The sequence below is a fragment of the Xiphophorus couchianus genome, chromosome 12 (assembly GCF_001444195.1).
Source record: "Xiphophorus couchianus chromosome 12, X_couchianus-1.0, whole genome shotgun sequence".
Lineage (NCBI taxonomy): Eukaryota > Metazoa > Chordata > Actinopteri > Cyprinodontiformes > Poeciliidae > Xiphophorus > Xiphophorus couchianus.
Window position 1 is genome coordinate 13,016,637 of NC_040239.1, and position 19,820 is coordinate 13,036,456.

The 19,820-nt window shown below is 38.7% G+C and overlaps 1 protein-coding gene and 1 long non-coding RNA gene across 4 annotated transcripts in view; one reads left to right on the forward strand and one right to left on the reverse strand.

The window, feature by feature from the left end:
* The window catches only part of efna5b (ephrin-A5b), a 117,827-nt gene extending 108,223 nt beyond the window's left edge, over positions 1 to 9,604 (reverse strand). For both annotated transcript variants that reach the window (XM_028033099.1, XM_028033097.1), the window contains exon 1: positions 8,127 to 9,604. In XM_028033099.1, the coding sequence (XP_027888900.1) occupies positions 8,127 to 8,251 (125 nt within the window). In that variant the 5' untranslated portion in view covers positions 8,252 to 9,604. The remainder of the gene's footprint in view (positions 1 to 8,126) is intronic.
* A 1,830-nt stretch (positions 9,605 to 11,434) lies between these two features.
* The window catches only part of LOC114154221 (uncharacterized), a 43,595-nt gene continuing 35,209 nt past the window's right edge, over positions 11,435 to 19,820 (forward strand). For both annotated transcript variants that reach the window (XR_003597523.1, XR_003597524.1), the window contains exon 1: positions 11,435 to 12,057. This is a non-coding gene — a long non-coding RNA (uncharacterized LOC114154221). The remainder of the gene's footprint in view (positions 12,058 to 19,820) is intronic.

The window sequence follows — 19,820 nt, forward strand, 5'->3', positions numbered from 1 at the left end:
GGTGTTTTTTCAGGACATATAAAATCTGAAAGTCTGAAAGTGCATCAATTCTGACGGAACAGTGGCCCACACAACCATACATGTGTGCTTCCCAGTCTGTCCTGAGAAGACGAATTACCTCATGAGTCATTTACAACTGGCTAGAACCATCAATTAGGTCTTTATTCACAAGCTGGAGATGTGTTCTCTTCTGGGATCTATTCTCCACACTGCTGCCCAGCTAGAAAAACATCTATTCACTACCCCGCAAGCCCCCCTCAAGTTAAATAAGGAAAAACGCAGTGTACAGCCTGAAGTCAGCCTACCATGAAAGGAGTTATCTGTGGAAAATGTGGCTGTCAAAAAAGGAGCAGTCTCAACCGTCCACGTCAAAAATTCCAGTCAAACAGAGCAGTGACGAAAGAAAAAAAAAGAATTGAAACCCAATGGCCCTTTTGGCCCCAACACATGGAGATCTAATGTCTGCAACACAATGGAAATTTGACCATGAATAAGATCAACAGAAGTTCTAGTTTGTGCTTAGAAACCGTTTTCATATCATATGTAGATCTTAAATGGTTTTCTTCAAACGCAGAGCAGGCACTGTAGGCAATCAGATGTCTCCCAGTAGTGCCCCTCTCTGGTTACGAGAGGAAGAGCTATGCCGAAACAGCTGCTGGAAAGCCTCCATCTTATAGTAGAAAGCAGACAAGATAAAGATGGGCGTGGTAGCGGCATTTTTTTCTAACCATGAAAGAGCATCTTTGGTGCGATTCAAGTTTTAACCTCCAATCAATCCTTCTCCAGTGTCTTATAATGAAACATGAGCTTCTATGTGTAGATTTTTGTTTTCAAGAAAAAAAAAAAACTTGTTAAAGTACTTTTGCTATGACATAAGCAAAGAATTGAAAGTTATTTTATCTTAAATCTTTAATATTTTAAGAACAAAGAAATTTAATAAATGCCAATAAATAAGTACATGCATCTGCAGAAACACAGAGTACATTATTTTTGTTGTTTACATACTAAAAAAGACATTTTCAATCAAGAGTTACGCATATGTGCACTGCATAAGATGGTTAATATTTTATTGTTTCTGAGAAGAGCAGTATATAATGTTCCCCCACAGACTGAGGGCCGTGGGCTGGAAAAGGGGGCAAAAAGACAGATCGCTCGGCTGATAGCAGCATTTCAGCACTTGATCTGACCTTGGAGTGATTACTCTGGAAACAAAAACCTAGACATTAATGTGTGGGGGGAAAAGCGAGTGAAACATGCAGCTTGAAACGAAGCTGCCATTCAATAGTTTTTCCGTTTGTCAGTGCAGGAAAAGAACAACTTCTGCCACGCTTGGAAGGGTAAGGAAACTTTTTTATGATTCCATCTTAATTAATGCTGTTACTTTGTTAGCCCGCTCAGTGTTTATTTAATTGTGAAAACACATTTTATTTTATAGTTTAAAAAACGAGCTGAAGAGTTCTATAAATTGCTCATGCAAGGTCACAAAAAGCTTTAGGTCATTAAACGCTCTAATTTTTCAGCCTGCACACACAGACGCCTACAAGGAATCTCCTTTCTGTCCAGTTGCAGGCTGCCTTTTACAGGATTAGCATATCCACGACTGCAGCCCAGCCACCAAGCACCCCAGGCGACAGGGCTGCTTCTGTCCGCCGCATAGCACCTCCACAAGGGTCACGGCCAAGAGTCCTCCCCCCTTCCTCCACTGCACACTGAAGAACAGCTGCTCTGCTAAAACACATTGACTGGGCATTGACTACTGCCTGCTGGACTCATTTTCAACCTAATTGTGACAAAAAATATATATAATTTAAACAGAAATGCATTTACAGGTCTAGTGAGAAAATATAAGGTGGCATTTAGAGCCTAGTAAAGAATTACATTTGCAACGTTGCCGTTACAGTTGTTGCTAGGTTTTTTTCTTCTATTGTGTCTTGTTTGAATTTTCTACAGCCCGACTCACATTTGTCCCCCCCTCCGCTCTCTGTTTGGCTGCCGTTTTCATGCCGTGTTCGCCAATGTCACAGACATAAAAAAGGCAGTAATTAATGAGAACCTTTAGGAAAATTAAGGAGAGAATGGGAAAGCAATTAATATTGATCATTTTTATTAAATTAAATGCTTTCAAATTTTGATGCATTTAGAACTTGACATACAATTATTTTATTGTTTTTTCATGGGCAAGGGCCAATATGGTCTGCTCAGCAAAACAAAACAACATATATATATATATATATATATATATATATATATATATATATATATAGATAATTCTCCTTATTGCTGCTATAATTGTAGATTGCTTATTACAGTTGTATTTAGTGCTACTAAATTTTATTTTTTATAAAATTTTTGTTTATTTTGTTGTTTGATTCTGCTACTTGCTACTATACCAGCAAAACTATGTAATGTTTTTTTTTTTTCTTAGTCTTTCTGCTCTTTACGGCATTACAGAAGTAAAGCAAGTTGATACTGGCTGTGATAGCTGGACTATTATATTGGGTAGAGCTTTACAATATATTGAACTGCAGTTATCTCAAAAATCATAATTACAAAACACAGAATATTTGGGGGATAATATATTGCGAGAGCATATTCTACATGCTCAGCACATGTAAAATATAGTTGGTTATTTGGATGAAAACCTAATGTATGTTTCTAGTGGCTGAGATGGTAACAGAGACTAGGGGGAAAAGCAAATAGTCAAGAAATATGAGCTAATCCTAATTAGAGGCAATTTTCAGCGATAGTATATTTTTTTCTCATCTTGTGCTGCGTGAGCTGACTGCTTAGCAAACAACTCCAAGCCGTACCTTTCCCATGTAGTTTAAAAAAACCTTAGCAGGAGTAAAAAAAAGGCAGCGCTCCTTTTGTTTCCAATTTCTTGAGAACAGATATATTTCCACACAGAACAATTGCCCGTTATTTGTAACTTAAGAAAAAGTTAAACAACGGCGGGTAGCAACAATTGGGTTAGGAGCAGTACTGTGCTTCTCTTCTCTTCAAACAGCTAAAGAAAACTCTGGAAACTCAAGCACTTTCTCTAGGCTCTCAGAAAAAACATCCAGAAAAATGTATGACTGAACAGTTTGGTAACCATAACTTTTCAGAAACGATTTTATTCTTGACACCAGAAACTGAATCCTGCCTAATTTCTAAACTAAATTTGAATGTTTAGTTACATATTTAGCGAACCACATGCACATAACCCTTGCCGGCAACCACATTTTGTTAAATAGAGAAAAAAAGGTCAGAAAAGAAAATCTGCGAATTATCTAGTATCTGAGAATCTGAACGCAACAAAAAACAACTCTGTTAAGCACACAATTACTTTAAATGCACAGACACATTTAAACCCCCAAAACCTGCACAAAAGACAAAGCAGACGTGACTTCAAGAAGAGCACAAAAACACCACAACCACAGCTACTGAGTGGATATCTCCAGTTACATTCAAAGATGTGAAAACGTCATCACAAGGAAGTAATTTTTACAGTCGTATTCTGCCTCAAAATATAAATCACCTTGAAAAATATCCATGGACAAAACCTCCATCTGCCTGTTGTGCTAATAACACCTTACGTTTCAAGGAGAGTTATTAGTTGCTAGTTTCACATTCACTGGCCAACTTTCTGCTTCGTTACTTCTCACCGTATGCGTGTGACCTCTCTCACTCAGAGTGAGTATGACCTCTGAGGCTCTTTCCCTACCATCTAACCGTGGAGGGACTCTGAAAATATCTAATTGTATTCTTTTATTCTCTGTGCCTGGCGAGAAGAGATGGAGGCAGGCGAGGGATAAGAGGGGAGAGAACGACAGAGAGATTCAGCTGAGAGTTTAGAGGCGACACAGGAGAAAAGGGAAGAGGCATAGAGGGGAAAAGAGGAAAACGGAATTGCTGTCTTTTTGAAATCACAATCGAGAAACTGTTAGATCCCTTGACCTTCTTTCCTATTAGTCTTAATACATGCAAAAACAGACAAAATAAATGTCATTTTTACACCGGAAGATGTCAGAAGTTCTTTTATGACTCTTAACCAGCAATTAGAGTAAGTTTTTGATATTAAACCCTCTGTAATAAATTAGAAAAGGAAATAAAAAGGCAAATGAAAGTGTGCCGAAAGGTGGAAAATTAAGGTGTTACTCAGAATAAAACAACTAGCAAGTTCTTGATCTCATGCTGTAGTTGTGAAACATAATGTTGGAGAAAAGCGAGCGAAACCACAAGGAACCCCACCTCAGTCTCAATCAAAATGACCTACCTCACAAACGCAGGTACTGAGGCACGGCCAGCACAAATAGCAACACTACAAACTTACACCGCAATACAATAAATCTGACCATTCAAAAAACTATGAAAAAAATCCACTAAAGTAAGATTTTATGTACAATTCCTTGTATGATGCTGATTAAAATGTGAGCTATAGTGTGTTTTGTCTACCAACAATGAGAACAAAAGTAAAACTAACTTGCACATTAATTTTTTCCCTCTTTTTTTCGTCTTTGTCCAGAATAAACTTTCTACAACAATTTAGCATATTGCAACCAGACAGTTTCAGGGAGACTTTCTTGTAGTCACTACATAATGTTTTGAACTCCTAATTACACAGTAAGTAGCAGACATGACAAAGTTTTTAATGCTATTTTGGTGCACATGAAAGTGTCTGTTTAGAGATTTCTTTCTGTGCATTTCAGATGAATTAAGTGGGCAATCAGAGATCCACCTTGATTGGTTATTCATCTAAACTTGGCACTTCCAACATTTTCAGTCAATAAACTTATCAGCCAGCATGTTGATGTACTTTTTTGAGTTGCAAATAAATTAATTATGATAAGTGTTGAAGTCAAGAGGTTTGACACACATGTGGGGTTACCTATAATTCAACTGGTTTTTGTTTAATTTACTAAATCTATCAGAGTTCAAATCCTCTTCTTCTCTTTTATGTAATTGTAGGTTTTTTTTACAACAAAACTAATCGGGTCTGATCACAGATCAGAAGGACAGATACAGATAGATTTTTTTTTCTATTCATCAAATGCATGAAAACTAAGAATACCAAAAAAACTAAGAATGCTGGTTTTTAGTCTATAAAGCGTCAACCAAAAGCATGTACTTGTTTTGAGCTTTTTTTAAAGGACATGGATAAATAATTTCATTCATTAATGGGATGATCATGTAATTTCTTCCATTTCTGTCAGATTTGACACTAGAAAATATGTTCAAGAATTTGAAACAAATAGTTTTTTTGTTTTTTCTTCTTTCCTTTTATTGTTTTCATGTCTTATAGTTTTTTAACAAACACTAAATACACCAGAGTTGGTCAAAATGTGTTTTTTGCAAGCCAGACTTTGGATGCTGTTTTGGACATCTAAAATAATAACCCAAAACATACTTTTCTTCAAATAGTAAAATCTAAATGCATATGGTCCATATACAAAGAGCATCGTTACAATAGAAAATAACACTGAAATTATTCATTAAACTACATTTTTTAGATCATCCTCGCAAGTCACCTGATTTGATATTTTCTGCCATCATATGAACCATGTGTTTTTGGCTCAGTGTGCCTGTTTGTGTGCTTGAATGCTCTCCAAAGCAGCCGTGCTCTCAGTGAGACCGTTCAGCCTCAGTCGAAGCACAAAAAATGACAAAAAAAAGAAAGCAGACACAGCCAAGTTCCAGGTCCACACCAATTTTCTACAGTAATGCAGCTGGAAAGGGACTCGATATTTATTAACTGACTCATCAATACGATAAGTTTGCTAACGCTCTCCCTCTGTACTTTAAAAAAGTTACCTCTCTGGCTTCTCAACCCCTGCAGGGCTCAGAGGCAAACAAACTCCACTCAGAGTAAAGTAGTGCGGACCGACTGTTACAGAGCTGCAGCCTCCGTGAAAACCTGTTTCCTTTCCTCAGGCGAATTTCAATCTGAGAAACAGATGAGGCTCAGGAAACTATCTATTACTCAGGTTTTACTGGAGTTCAAAGAGAGCGGAGCATATAGATCAGAGCAATATCAGAATATTCTCTGCGCCTGTTCCTGGTAATGGGTCACATCTGAGATTAACAGTGGATTTATTTCAATCTCAATATTTTCCCCCTTCATAGAAAGCAGGAAAGCTTGTCAGCACATCTGGAAGGTATCAAGTTAACTAAGCAGCCTGTCAACTCAAAACTTTTCTTTTTTTTTCGGGAAAAAATAGCACAGCCCAGTGAATGTGTGTCTATCAATGGTAGGCATCAAGATCTAACTCAAGATTGCGTTTACCTTCATTAAAGACAGTGCTCCATTAACAAACAGTCAGGGTAAGTCTGCCTATGGGCACCCAGACCACACCAGTCATGCTCCATGGTTTATCAAGCTGGGAATCTACACACCCGGCTAGGACTGGCCCCCGGACTCCAACTGGGAGCCTATACAGTCGCCCCTCCATTTTTACACCCTGGCCGCTAATGGTTTCAAGCAATAAGTCATGTTTTCACAAACTTCAAACTCAATGTAAATGGTTGCTTAACAAATTCGCCGTGTGCTATTAATGACTTTGCTCACTAGGAGGGTTTTTTTTCGGTCAACAAATAAAACACTAAGTGTTGGTGGCAGTTGAGTGAAAGGTCTCGGTAAACTCTGCCAGGCGGCGATCAGACTTAATAAGCTGGGGACAAGGCTGTACAGTGTGCTCCATGAGGGACTTTTGGAAGGAAATGCTGTCTGGACAAACAGTTTACAAGAGCTTGGACTAGATGGAGCAACGAGGCTTCACGTCTGAGAAACTTTTTGAAAGGTGCTTGATCGTATTCAACAACTTTTACATTTCTATTTCCTTATTATCAGCACACAGATGTTGTTTTTTTTTTTTGCTTTGTTTATTTTTTTAGTGAAAGGTTGCACTTTTTCTGTTAGTGTGCATCATCTTTAGATCAATGTTTTAAGACTTTGTTTTAGAGCAACACATCAGGACCTTTGAGCTTTAAGACAGCGGTCTAGTCCCTTCCTCTAATACATAAAGCATACAGTATGAGACTATTACACTAAAACTTTGCAGATTTTTCAATAAGAATTTTCATAAGGTCTAAAAACTAAGCTAAAACAAAAAAGTACATTTTAACCTCCAGCCTTTTTAATTATTCCTTTTTTTTTTTCAAAAAACTATTCAAGGTTCAAAATAACACCTCCAATAATTTTGTTTAATTTTCAACAGCACCAGGGTTGTTCAAAGTAATTATAAGGCAAACTATTTGGCATAATTTCAAAAAACATAAATAAATAGAAACTGTGTGTAATAATCTGAAAAACAATTAGTCTAATCTGATTTGGCTTTTTCTTCTTCAAAGATCTTTTACCACAACTCTCAGAAACTATTTTAGGATTATGACCTAAATGTAGGAACAAAAATTTAAAAGTTTGAATACTAACAATTTAATACTACATAACATTTGAGCTTTAGTTTGGTTATATGCTTTTATTTTGGTATTTTGTAATCAAAATTCAATACAACTTTTATCACTGAGGGATCTAAAGATTTAAATATTAACGGATGAATTAAAATAGACTTTCTGGTTGTACAAGCACAAGTTTTGTAGAATGTGAAGACTTTTACTAAATATTTCAAATCTACATGTAGAGCGCAGCTCTGACACGCTTGACCCGTGTGTTTCCACGACGGTCGAAAGTTTTAAGCATGATCATCAGACTGCGTTAGGAAGCGAGAAAATACATGATTTGCATCTATGTGTTAATCTGTTATTGCTGCTGGAAACAGACGGGTAGAAACACCGGGAATAAAAGCAGAAAACATAAAAAGAACAGAATTTGTTCCTCCAGAACTATACCTGACAACACTCCAGTAAAAATTTGCGTAGATCTGCGGACAACTAGCAACAGGGAAATAGGCCTTACTTTACGGGTTATGTCTCGAAAGACGCACGGCACAACTAAATGAATCCAAGAATCTCTTAGGTGTACTTTCCCATCCTCAGCAGCAGCCGGTCTGTACCTATAGAATCTGGCTGCGCAGAATAAAGAGCGATGGTTCATTCAGAGCGGAGAGAGATAGGGAGAGAGAGAAGGAGGGAAACATCTCCCACTCTCAGCGGGGGAAGCCTGCTCGATGCGCGGCTACAGCACTTACTTGGCGTTGGTCCGGTTCCAGAAGACGGCGTAGCGGTCGGCCACCACTTTGGATCCGGGCTCCTGGCTTAGAACACACATCAGCAGCACCAGGCAGACGAAGAGGACCATTTCCACTTGCAGCATCACTACAGCAAAACTTCGTTAGTCTATTCCGTCTCAGTGTCGATCGCTCGGTAGGATCAGATATGTGGAGCGGGTGGAGGGCAGGAGAAACGGAGCGCCTGAACCGGGACAGGTGACCTGACCTCAGTCACATGTGGACCGGTGTTTCTGCTTCAGAGCTATCAACGTAATGCGAACAGAAAGAGAAACGAGCGAAAGAAAAGAGGCAATGGGATCATTCAACGCGGAGGACGGATGAGGTGACACTTGTTCAAGTTGACGGAAATGTGAAGTTACAAAAATTACGGAGTCAACGGTCCCGATGAAAACATGTGCCTTTTTTTTCTGCCGGTTTGTCAGGACGGGGGAATCCAGACAGAATGTGGTCCCCCCCCCACCCTCTGATGCACAAACAAGTGAGACCAGCGCCGAAAGCCACCAATGCGCAGCGGAACTCTCGGTGTCTCCCGTGGCGCTGTACAGTGTCAAACCCCCCCTGCGCTTGCTGGGTGCAGCCTATGTCAGGGCCAAAGTGACAACTGCTCAGCCCTTCACTCCAAACGCAAAAAGCGCAGATTAGTCCGAGACGTGATGGAAAGAGGGGGGCTCAATGTGGTCCAATGACGCTGTGAGGGCGCAAGTCAGATGTCCATGTTATTATCCCGGCAACTTTCTGAAGCCATGCAGTCAGTCAGTGCGTGCCGGAGGAAAATGATGACTGACAGCGTTAGATCGCCGTGTAAAACAAACCCAAAACAAACAAAAAATGAAACACTGTCATCCTCTTCGCTGTGATCCGCCGGAGGTGTCACGGCCGAGGCGGGGAGGAGTCCGTCTCTGTGGCCGTGTTGTGTTTTCTGTCTCTCTCCCTCTCTCTCTCTTCTTCTCGCTCTCTCTCTCTCCCTTCTGGAGACGCTTGTTTTTTTATCTCCGCATTCCAAAGTGTCCTCCTCATATATAAGCCATCGCGCAACGTACGGGAGTGGAAAAATCGCAGCGCTCTCCCATGTGCGTGCTCTGTTGTCGTCCCTCCCGTTCTTTTTGTTTTGTTGTTTTTTGATAAATATATATATAATTATTTTTTTTCTTTTGGTTATTGATTTTTTTTCTTGTGTTTTTATCGGGTTGGGGAAAACTCCGGGACACGAAGGGACTGGGTAAGAAGAAGGACAGAGGTAGCAGCTCCACGCAAGCTCCAGACGCCGACTGAGCGAGTGGGTTTGGTTACGGCGGAGCGGGGGATAGTCCCATTGGTTTGCGACGATCTGAATGGGCGTGACTCCAGCGGACCTAAGCCCCGCCCACGTCTTAAAACCGAGGTAATTCAATTATAGAAAGGTGGAGCTGGAAGGGGGCAGAGGAGCGAGGTGCCCAGGACAGGGAGCGCTTTTTACATTCTCCACTGACAGATCCGACAGATAAGCTGCGCTCGGTGCTATTTAATTACATGCAAACGGACGCGGCGTAAAAAAAGAAAAAAAGAAGAAGAGAAAAGAAAAGAAAGTGAAGAAAGAAGAAGAGCAAGTGTTTTTTACTATTTAATAAAAACGGCACATGTAAAGAAATACAAATAAAAAAATAGCAAATATTACACATAATATAGTAGCCTATTTGTATTGCATTTATTTAACATTTTGTTGTACTTTATTTTTCACTAAATCATATAAGATTGTGAAGTTTTCTATTATTTCCATCTCAGATTTTTCTATATATTAGATGCATATTGAGACAAAATAAGCATAAAAATATAATTCCCCACACTGATTACTCAAGTACTGTCTCTGTTAAAAACAGAAAAGAAAGTTAAGGTATTTATAATTATTTAACATACATTATTTCAAGTATAATTTTATCTATAATCTTTTATGGGTTTTTTTCATTTAAGTTTACAGTTTTTGTTCCAGTGGTGTTTACACATTTAAAGTTTAATACACAACCCTTCTGTTTTCTTCTTCCTTTTTTTTTTTTTTTTTGCTATGAGAAAAACTAAATAAATATGACCATTAATTTTTTAAGCTCAGCAGAGTATGTAAGCTTGGTGGTAACTCTCTGCAAAAAGGAAATGCCAGAAGGTGCATCAAGTCCATCTATGCAACAACAACAAAAAAAAGGTGAGTGGTTGTTTATGAAAGCTCCATGCACATGTATCAGAACAACTCCCTGTTCTGATTCAAGGAGAATGACGAGTTCCAGTGCCCTGAAAGCCCCGGAGCTCTGAATCACTGATTCAGCCTACGAAAAAAAGCGAGCTATAGTTGCCTGTGGTTGAAATACTCACAGAAAGCTTCACAGCAGAGGCAGAGACAACCCAAAGTTTGATGAGGCCCAAAGCAGAATTTGATGTTGGGGCCCGTTTTAGTACAAAATTTATAGTTTGCATATTGTACATTAAAACTGTGGCTGTTTTTGATCTTGATGATATGGCTCACTTCCCTGGGCAGCAGGGAAAGTTTGTCACCTGTGCTGACAGATATAAAGTTAGTAAAAGCTAAGAGTGGTTATTAGACTTGTGGTTGAAGAAGTCAACCACAAGTCTAATAACTTGTAGAAGTAAAAATTTAAATAGAGTCCAGGTTTGACCAGTTTAGCATCAGAAAAGTTAATTTTGCTTGTTAGCTGTACAGGCCTGGCGCAGGCAGTACAACAGTTGTCAGGCTAAATATTTACATACCACATTTGGTAAAACATTTTTAAAGGTTTTGTGATTGTCATAAATGTTGTAGAAGTATTCCATTCTAACTGTATATAAAACCAAGAATCATTAAAAAATTTTTGTAAGATCAATCAGTTTAATTATTTTTAAAAAAATATGTAATAAAGTTGTGTACAAAACTAAAAACATTTTCAAAATGGGTGCTCAGACATGTCAGGAGAGAATTTGGAAATAGGCTTATTCTCGCTGAACTTGACTGTAATATCAAACTATTTTCAGTGTGAAAATGTAGGTATTGTACTTTTTCTAATTTTAATGGGAGTTCCAAAGAAAAATTTTTTAACTCTCATATCCATGTAAACAGTCAGTCACTAAAAGTAGGCCATATATACACATTTTCCATCAGAAATGTCAATGTTTATAAAACATGATTAAATTTAATTTAGTTAATTTATGTAGTGCTAAATTATAACCAATCTTCTTCATCTTAGGACATTTCACAAATAAGTCAGATTCATATGCAGTTATGTAAAAAAAACAAGCTTAGTTTAATTTCAGGTCATTCCATTCCACTCAAACAATTTGTGTAGATTGAATATTATATCAATTTATGCCAGTCACATTGTTTTAGTTTACTTTTACACCAGGTATTAACAGAAGATATATAAAACTCACAAGAGAGTCTTGTAAATTGTCTTTTGCTTCATTGCATTTCTCCTTGTAATATCTAGGAAATTAGAGGCTGCTGCATCTAAATGTCTGATGTGTCTTCTGTGCAACAGGTGCTGTTGGCCATCAAGGGAGAAGAAAAGGAGAAGAAATGGTGGAGGAAAGACAAGAGAAGGAGGAGGAGGCTAAGAGTGCAGCTAATATTTTAAGATAATCCTCTTGACCTGTTCTCTTCTTCTTATGTAAACTCGGTGCTGTTCGCTTGCAGCTATTGCCGCACACACTGACAGGAGGGGCGCTATTCTGCAACCAGACATAAATACAATCATCGCGCCACGCAAACGCCCAGAAGTGTCCCCTTTTTTCCTCTGTTTTTGCAGAACATATATTTAAGAGAAAAATACATCCGCTACCAGATGAGAAGGGATGGGAAGGTCAGCCCAGAGGTCAGCGGACATGGTTGTTTTCACACCCACTTTACAGCCGTGTCTGCATTCCTGTCCTGGTGAGTCTCATCTCTGTCTCACATGCAATAAGTTGATAACAGGCACGTTTAACTCAATATGCCCTCAGAATACACTCCCAGCTGCTTTCATTTTCTCCTAATCATCCTTATCCTCTTCTTCACCTACTGTCAAGTGAGCGACTGTAATAACATTGTTTTTTCTTTTTCCACTTATTCCAGCAGAGTGATGCAAAGATCTTTTTAATATTTAAAAAATAAAAATTCTGTTTGACTATTGAGAAGAAGGACAGAATGGCGATACATTTCTTATAATAGTTCCCAAATAAATGTATTTTTCATCATTTTTTCTCTTCCGTTATTGTGTGCTTTTTTATTAGTCTCCTTAATAAATAGTCCAAGTAACACTTGATGGGCACAATCACTTCTGATTCCCTATAGACGCCATTTACCTAGGAGATTTTATATTCCAATTCCATTTGAGTCAAGATTTTTTGGTAATGTCTTTTTGATAAAGGATAACAGGCTTCATCAAGAGCTTTACTTTGATATATTCCAGTCATTCTGGCCAAAAATGACAAGGATTTGGCTCTGAGCCTGAGGTTTTCCTCTTCTCAGATTCAGTGATCAGCATGCACACACAGCCAGGGTCGGGAGGAGGATGGGTTGGAGAAAATGAGTGTCTGGCTGGGTGGTGGGATGATTTATAACTTTTATTAACGCTACCGTTTTTTTGTGATCAGGGCAATTAGCAAAGAAATCATAACAATGACTCATTAATAGAGGTGAAAACACAGCTCTGTTTTCCTGGTGTCAGAATGGCGGGCTGGCACACCAACAAGCAATTACAGACATGAAAGGGACCTTTTGAACAGGTCCTTTTGAAAATATCTGCCAATTAACGATCTATAACCTGCATGAAAAAAGAAAGTCAAATTGTCAAAGAATAAATTAAAATGATGCTTCCACCTTTTTGAATAGAGATTTCCAGTATCTTCCAATAGATGTGAATTTCAGTAATCATGTATGACAAAGTAAACTCTAAATCAATTAATGGATATAATTAAATGGACTGTGATAGCTTGTTTTTCATACTATAACCACAGCAAGTTGAATTTAAAGGCATGTTCAAGACCTTCAGAATAGAAAGTGCTGTCACATGAAACATAGATGCAGTCATTATGTGTAGGTGCAATATGTGTTCATGGGTTGAGTGTATTAGCCTTCTAATGTCTGAAAAGACTAATCAAACTGGTCCTATACTGGACTAAAATTAAGTGGAAAAAGCAGCGTTCAGACAGTCTGAAAAGTCTTGCTAAAACCTATTCATATGTGCACGAAAAGATTTGACTCTACATATAAAGAAACCAGGGTTATCAGCCAGGGATCTTGCACCATGCACTATTGCAGTATGTCATCCAGTCTCTGGCAATAGTATTTATCCCTTTAACTTTTTCACAATTTGTCACAACCACAAACTTCATGTTATGTTATTTGGATTTTGCCAAGATGGTCATGGTCACTCTGGAAAAATTTTAGTTTCAAACTGCAGGTGGGAAAATCAGTCGACAGGACGACTATAAATTTTGCACTGGATAAATGTATCTCTTGTGGTGGAGTGGCAAGAAGAAGGTCATTGTTGAAATAAAGTTACAACACAAGGGGTCTAGAGGGCACAGCAAGCATGTGAAACATGGCACTGTGGTCAGTTGCAACCAAAGTTGAACATTTTACGAAATCTATTGCAGAAATGTAGTATCACCTTGAGCACACTATCTTCCCATAACATGGTGGTATCAACATCATGTTATGGCAACGCCTTTCTTCAGCAGGCACAGAGAAGCTGGTTGGAGTTGTTGATGTATAAAGCAACGTAGGGCAATTCTGGAAGAAAACTTGCTGCAAAAGACTGGAGTAGAGGTTCACCTTCCAGCAACTGTAAAGATGCAGCCAAGACTAAAATGACTGGTTCAGATAAAAGCATCTTCTTAAGTTAGAATAGCCCATATGTTGAAATTTAATGCTTAAATATACTATTAATCCAGTTTAACTGAGCTGCACGTATTTTTGAAAGACTAATTAGTGGAAATTGTCACTGTTGAATTGAACCCCAAATTACTTAAGCCTCTAATTGCAGTGAAAGGTGCTTTTTCCATGTATCGATTTAGAGGAGTTAAGGACATGCCACACACCTCTGGTCTTAATTTGTAAAAAAAAAAAAATTGAAAACTTATGTATTATTTTCCTTTCACTGTCAGAATTCCTTTGTTTTTATCTAACACATAAAATCCTGATAAAACATACTAAAGTTTGCAATGTGGGACATAAAAATTGAGCCACTGTAGGACATTATATTCATCAGAGACACAAAGCAGATTTATGGTTGTTCAAGCCAAGAATGCTACAGGTATCAGTGTAAAGATCTACTCCGACAGGTTTACTCACACAACTCCTCTAATATGATGCTGTATCACACTAGCCCAGTGTCACAGGGTTAGTATCGACTACACTTACAGAAAATCCTCTGTGCACTTTGGTCTGTAACCCCATTCATGACATCAAGCATCAGAGGCAGATTAGATTGGGCTACATAGGTGAAGAAAACAGAAATTTATATTTTAGGATCACATAGAAAAATTGTCCTGTCTATTTGAGAAGATGGTAATCACAAGCACATGATAGTATCAGTAAAGAGCCAGAAATAAAGACGTGGTATAAAATACATTTTAAAAACTGACAAATTTGACAAATTATTTCATACCACACATTACTCACAAATTTATCAGTCTAGATCAAAAAGCCAGTGTTGCATTTAAAACTCTGAGCTACCTACATTAATAAACCTGACACAAACCTCTCTCTTTACATCTGAACTCATGGAGAATATTACCCACCCCCACCCTCTCCATATTCCTCACTACCTCCCTCCTTAGGATGCATATTAGATTAAAGATTTTATTGTCACACTCAATGCACTTAGAGTGTTGGCAAACTTAATCACAAGGAGACAGCATGTCATAGAAGAGACACCTTGGGTTGACTAAGTCATGACGAGCCAGCACAAATCGATGAGAAGGACTAATCGGATGTATCTGCTGGGACAAGCTCTGCCCTGAATCCAAATGATGGACACCAGATGGGGACTGATGTTGGCATTAGTACACAATCAGTGCAGTAGATGGAGAAATGTAAGAACAAGGGCCTCCTATTCATTGAGGCATCAGCTTTTAAGCAGGCACAGCCAAGGTCTCTCCTTTCAGAGAGAAAAAGCAGGAGCGTATTAAAGAGGATGGATCGTCTTTGTTAGTGCAGGTGCAAAAATATGGAGACAGAGTTGAGATAAAGAAAAAGGAAACAAATGAGCACTTATTTGAAATTTGCAAGGGCATAAAATATTTCATGTTCTAATCAGGGTACATTTCTTTTGACTAAAAAATTAGCTGTGTTGAAAAGCATGTAATACCTTAGACAACAAATACTGTAAGTGTTTTCTGACCAACCAGATGATAGGTTGTGATTTTGGGATATTTTATCACTTGGATTCTTTTTATAACAGCTTAGATCAGTAGTGTAATGGTGTGGGGGATCTGTTGGTCCTTGCACACTCCCTGACCAGAGTAGTATTTCTTACCCTCCCTTGAGATGACCGCCATGTCACAAAGCTAACACCATTTTTAAACTGGTCAAATTTGATCATTACAACGAGTTGACTGTATTTCTGTGGAATCCAAATTCGACAGATTCACAGATCCAACAGAACACCCTTGGGTGTGGTTGAAAAGGAGATATGCAACATTGACGTGCAGCCAACTAAACTGCAGCAACCAAATTGGAACAAAAAACACACAAAATATTTGTGTGTATTTGTGTAATATTTCATGACGTGAAATCTATGTCATGAAGAAATAAGGCAGTAATGAAAGCAAAAACTGGTCCAACCCAGCAACAGTAAAGTGTATCTGACAAAGAGGCTGGAGAGTTTGACTCCCTACCTTTACTCTGTCATAAAGCTGACTTTTCTCTCTGCAATAAAAGTTAAGGTCAGCTGAAATCAAATGTACCCAATTTATTGAATTTGTAGTACAGGAGACCATGTAGTATAAATTTACCATAAAAGTGATTGATTCTCCAACCTTTCCCAATGGAGGCAACAAGCTTACGGTGGGAAAACATGACATATCCCTCTTCAGTAACACAGTCCAAGATTTTTTCTGGCCAGAGCAGAAATACAGTCCCTTCAGAGAATTTCGGGTCTCGCCCAGGGTCTCCTCCCTGCCAGACATACAAGGGAAACCTCCAGAGGGAAGGGACTAAGAGGCACCCTGATCAGAAACCTTGAATTACCTCAGCAGACTCTTTTCAAAGTTCCTCCCAGATGACGGGTCTCCTGACTCTATGTTTAAGGCTGAGGTATGGAGGAAGCTCATTTTGTGCCTGGGTACAAGAGTCCTTATGTATTCAGTACATAAACGAATGAAACAAAACTCAAATAGAGTTTTGTTTTGAAAGCCTTGTTTCTTACTCAGTCTTAGTGTTCCGAAAGAGCCTTTTATTTTCTCAGATAAATGAAGTTGTTTGCGTAGTTTGCGTCTTCATGCCATAAGCTGTTGAAGAATTAAAAACTCTTTATTTCAATCTGGATGTTAATATCTGTCACTGGTGCAAAATGTTTGACTGACAGTCAGTTTTTATATGTAACTATTCAGCAGTCCTCTTCTTCTTTCTTTCCACATTAAGGCGACCAAATGTTCCCTCACACACACACACACAGAGAGAGAGGAACAACAACCAGCTTTCTGCCTGTGCAGTATAAATGTCCTGCAACAAAGTGGTTTCTCTCTTTATGTTCTTTGATTCCTATTCTATCAAATCAAGCTCCAACAACACCAGCTCCAGCTGCTTCACTAGGAAATGCTCCCAGGCTATTAGCTACAACAATATTGAGCTACTTTCTTTTGTTAATTTACACCAAAGTTTTCCCATTTAGAGAATTTCTACCACCGGGCAAACAGAGGGTTAATGATACAGAATACGCAGCACGGCTGCATTTTATCTCCTAAATTTGATTCAGAGAAGTCTTAACTTCTCCTCATTACCAGGACCTGTAGAGTAGCAAATGACAAATCACAGTATGTGATAATAAAGGTGACACTGTGAAAATCCCCTGGCTGGGATCCATCTCATCATTATGAGAGCATTATGAATGGATGCAATAAAAGTGAATTAAGACAGGACATGGCTGATATAGATATTATGAGCACATTGTCCCTTGCCTAATGTGAATGGTTCTTCAGCCGGCTCTTGCAATATGGGTCCCAATTTGAAGAGGCTATCCTTGACTCAGAGTAATACTTACATACAATCATGACCAAAAAGCAGGGAGGAAAGAGGGTGGGGAGCCATTGAGTCCTCTTTTGTACTCTCTGCTATTTCATTACAGCAATGAATGTAAAAAAAAAAAAAGAAAAGAAAAAAAAGAAAAAGTCTTTGATATGCCAGGCTGTAGTGTGCAACACAGCAGTGGTTTGGCCATTTGGGGGTCTTGTGCTTCTCTTTGAGGTCTCAGGGAAAAATATGAAACATAGATGTTTCATTGTCACTTTGACTCTTCTGTCATATGGAAATATAGATTCATAGGCTCAGGACAAAGCTAATAGGTAGGCTTGTCTAAATTTAAGCAGTGATATGATAATCATACACTTCAGTTCAAGCCAAAGAACATTAGTCTCCTTATAATACCAGTTGATTCCCTTTTCAAACAATACTCTCCCTGCTTCTGTCCCTGGCGGGTGTTGGCCTTCAGAAAAGGCCACCAGTGAAGAGCTCGCCTATACATCATTGATGATGGTACAATAGCATTAGGGTATGCTTAGCCTGCTAATTCCCCCTGTCATTGTGGAAAGTTTTATAATCGGGCCATTTGTAATTCTACTCATAAAGGGATAAGCTGCGATCCAAGCTTATGAGGCTGATCAAATTAAGATGGTTTTCTCCTAACAGGAACACCTGATAATGGGGAATACTATTGCTCTGGACAGTATCACTGATAAGCTATTGACAAAGAGATTTGCCCTGTGGCATGTATTAGTAGGTGTTTGTTATTCATGCTGCACATTTGAAAACAGCTTCTCACAGGCCATCCCTTATCATATTCAAAGCAAATCAGAAGTTTTCCAGATATTAAACTTCAACCAAAAAATTTTTATTTCTTATGGGTTTATCATCTTGACCCCATTTTATAAGCCATGCATTCCTCACTGTAAGAACGTGAGAATGTTCCACATCCCTCTGACTCTGCAGTAATCCTCGCTCTCCAGATATCACTCAGTCACTTAGATAAAGCCTTTCCTTCTCATGTTCCTCATCTGCCTCTTTCAAATGGAAGGAATGAAGGATGTACAATAGCTAAGCGCACTGGCATCTGTTTCCTTACAGTTACAGTTCCGGGTATTTGCATGCATTCCCATGAGACATGAATATCAGATTATTTTATTTTCTTAATGATGCAATTGAGCTCTTCTTTGTTTTTCTTTGAACTTCACAAACAAGAACTGGGTGTACAAGTTTAAATTTTTGGCAGACTTTATCCACATAGGATTAAAAGTACCGTAAACATACAGCCTCAAATTTATACTCAATTATGTTCTTCAAAATTACACTGCCACCATCTTTCTGAACAGCTGATATGTTCTTCTCAGGCCTTGTTGGCAAAAATTATATATCCTTCACTTCTCAACACAGTTCAAGGTCAGTGATTTGGAAATGCAACTCCATAAGCATAATATTCACATTCAAAAAATGTGATCGTTTGTTTTTCATCAATGTCTTGTTAGAAAATCCATTTGTTTCTAATTTTCACCAAACTCACCCAAACTGTTACATGCTCCATGCTTGTTAAAGTTGACTATCCTCCATCCTTTATTCATCCATTTCAAAATATATATTTTTCATACCCCTAACCGTTCCTTTAAAAGCATTTTCTGATCTACATTCTTCTTAAGTTGATCAGAGAGGCGAAGAACTTTTAATTAGTGAGCCAGTGCTTTCTTTTTCTTTGCAGTAAAACATTCCTAACAGAGGTCCAATTCTCTTAGCATCTCTTCAAAATGGACCAGACTAGAAAACATATCCTCAAAATAAAGCAGACTGAAAGGAAATGGCTTCAAAATCTTGGCTATTGACCTAAAATTGTCATATGAAGTCAGATGAAAAATGAAACATCTATTTTCATTTGCCCGGTAAATTTACAGGGCACTGTAAAGAAATAAGCATCTCAAAACCACACGATGCCTCTGTGGTTCACTATGCATGTTGAACCGTTCTCACCAGACATCAAGAAACCTGCAGGCCAGTGGAACGCGGACAAGCCCTCTGAACCACCACGTTTGACTAACGCCAAGTTGTCAGCACCACGCATCCCCGCAGCTCAGGATATTGGAGCAATTACCTTCGTACAGCACCCCCTAGCAGAACAGGGGTCATTGGAGCCCAATTCATCAGTAGAAACCAGTCAGAGCTAACAACGCCAACACTGACTTGTTAGGGAACAAAGAGGCCATCATAATTAGCAGTGACATTTGCTGACAGAGAAGCCAAGCGGGCCTGGCCTCCACTGAGATGTTTCAGCACAGAGGAAGAGAGAGAGGGAGAGATCTAGCTGATAGAAAGGGGTCTTTCACCACCATCTGAAATGGATGTTGCTGCCTAAGGGTCCAACGTGCCAATCAGCAACTTTCCGAACCGAATCATTTGCATCATAAACAGTCTCTCATGATGTGCTCTGAATTAATTTGCTGTTCGCTTAC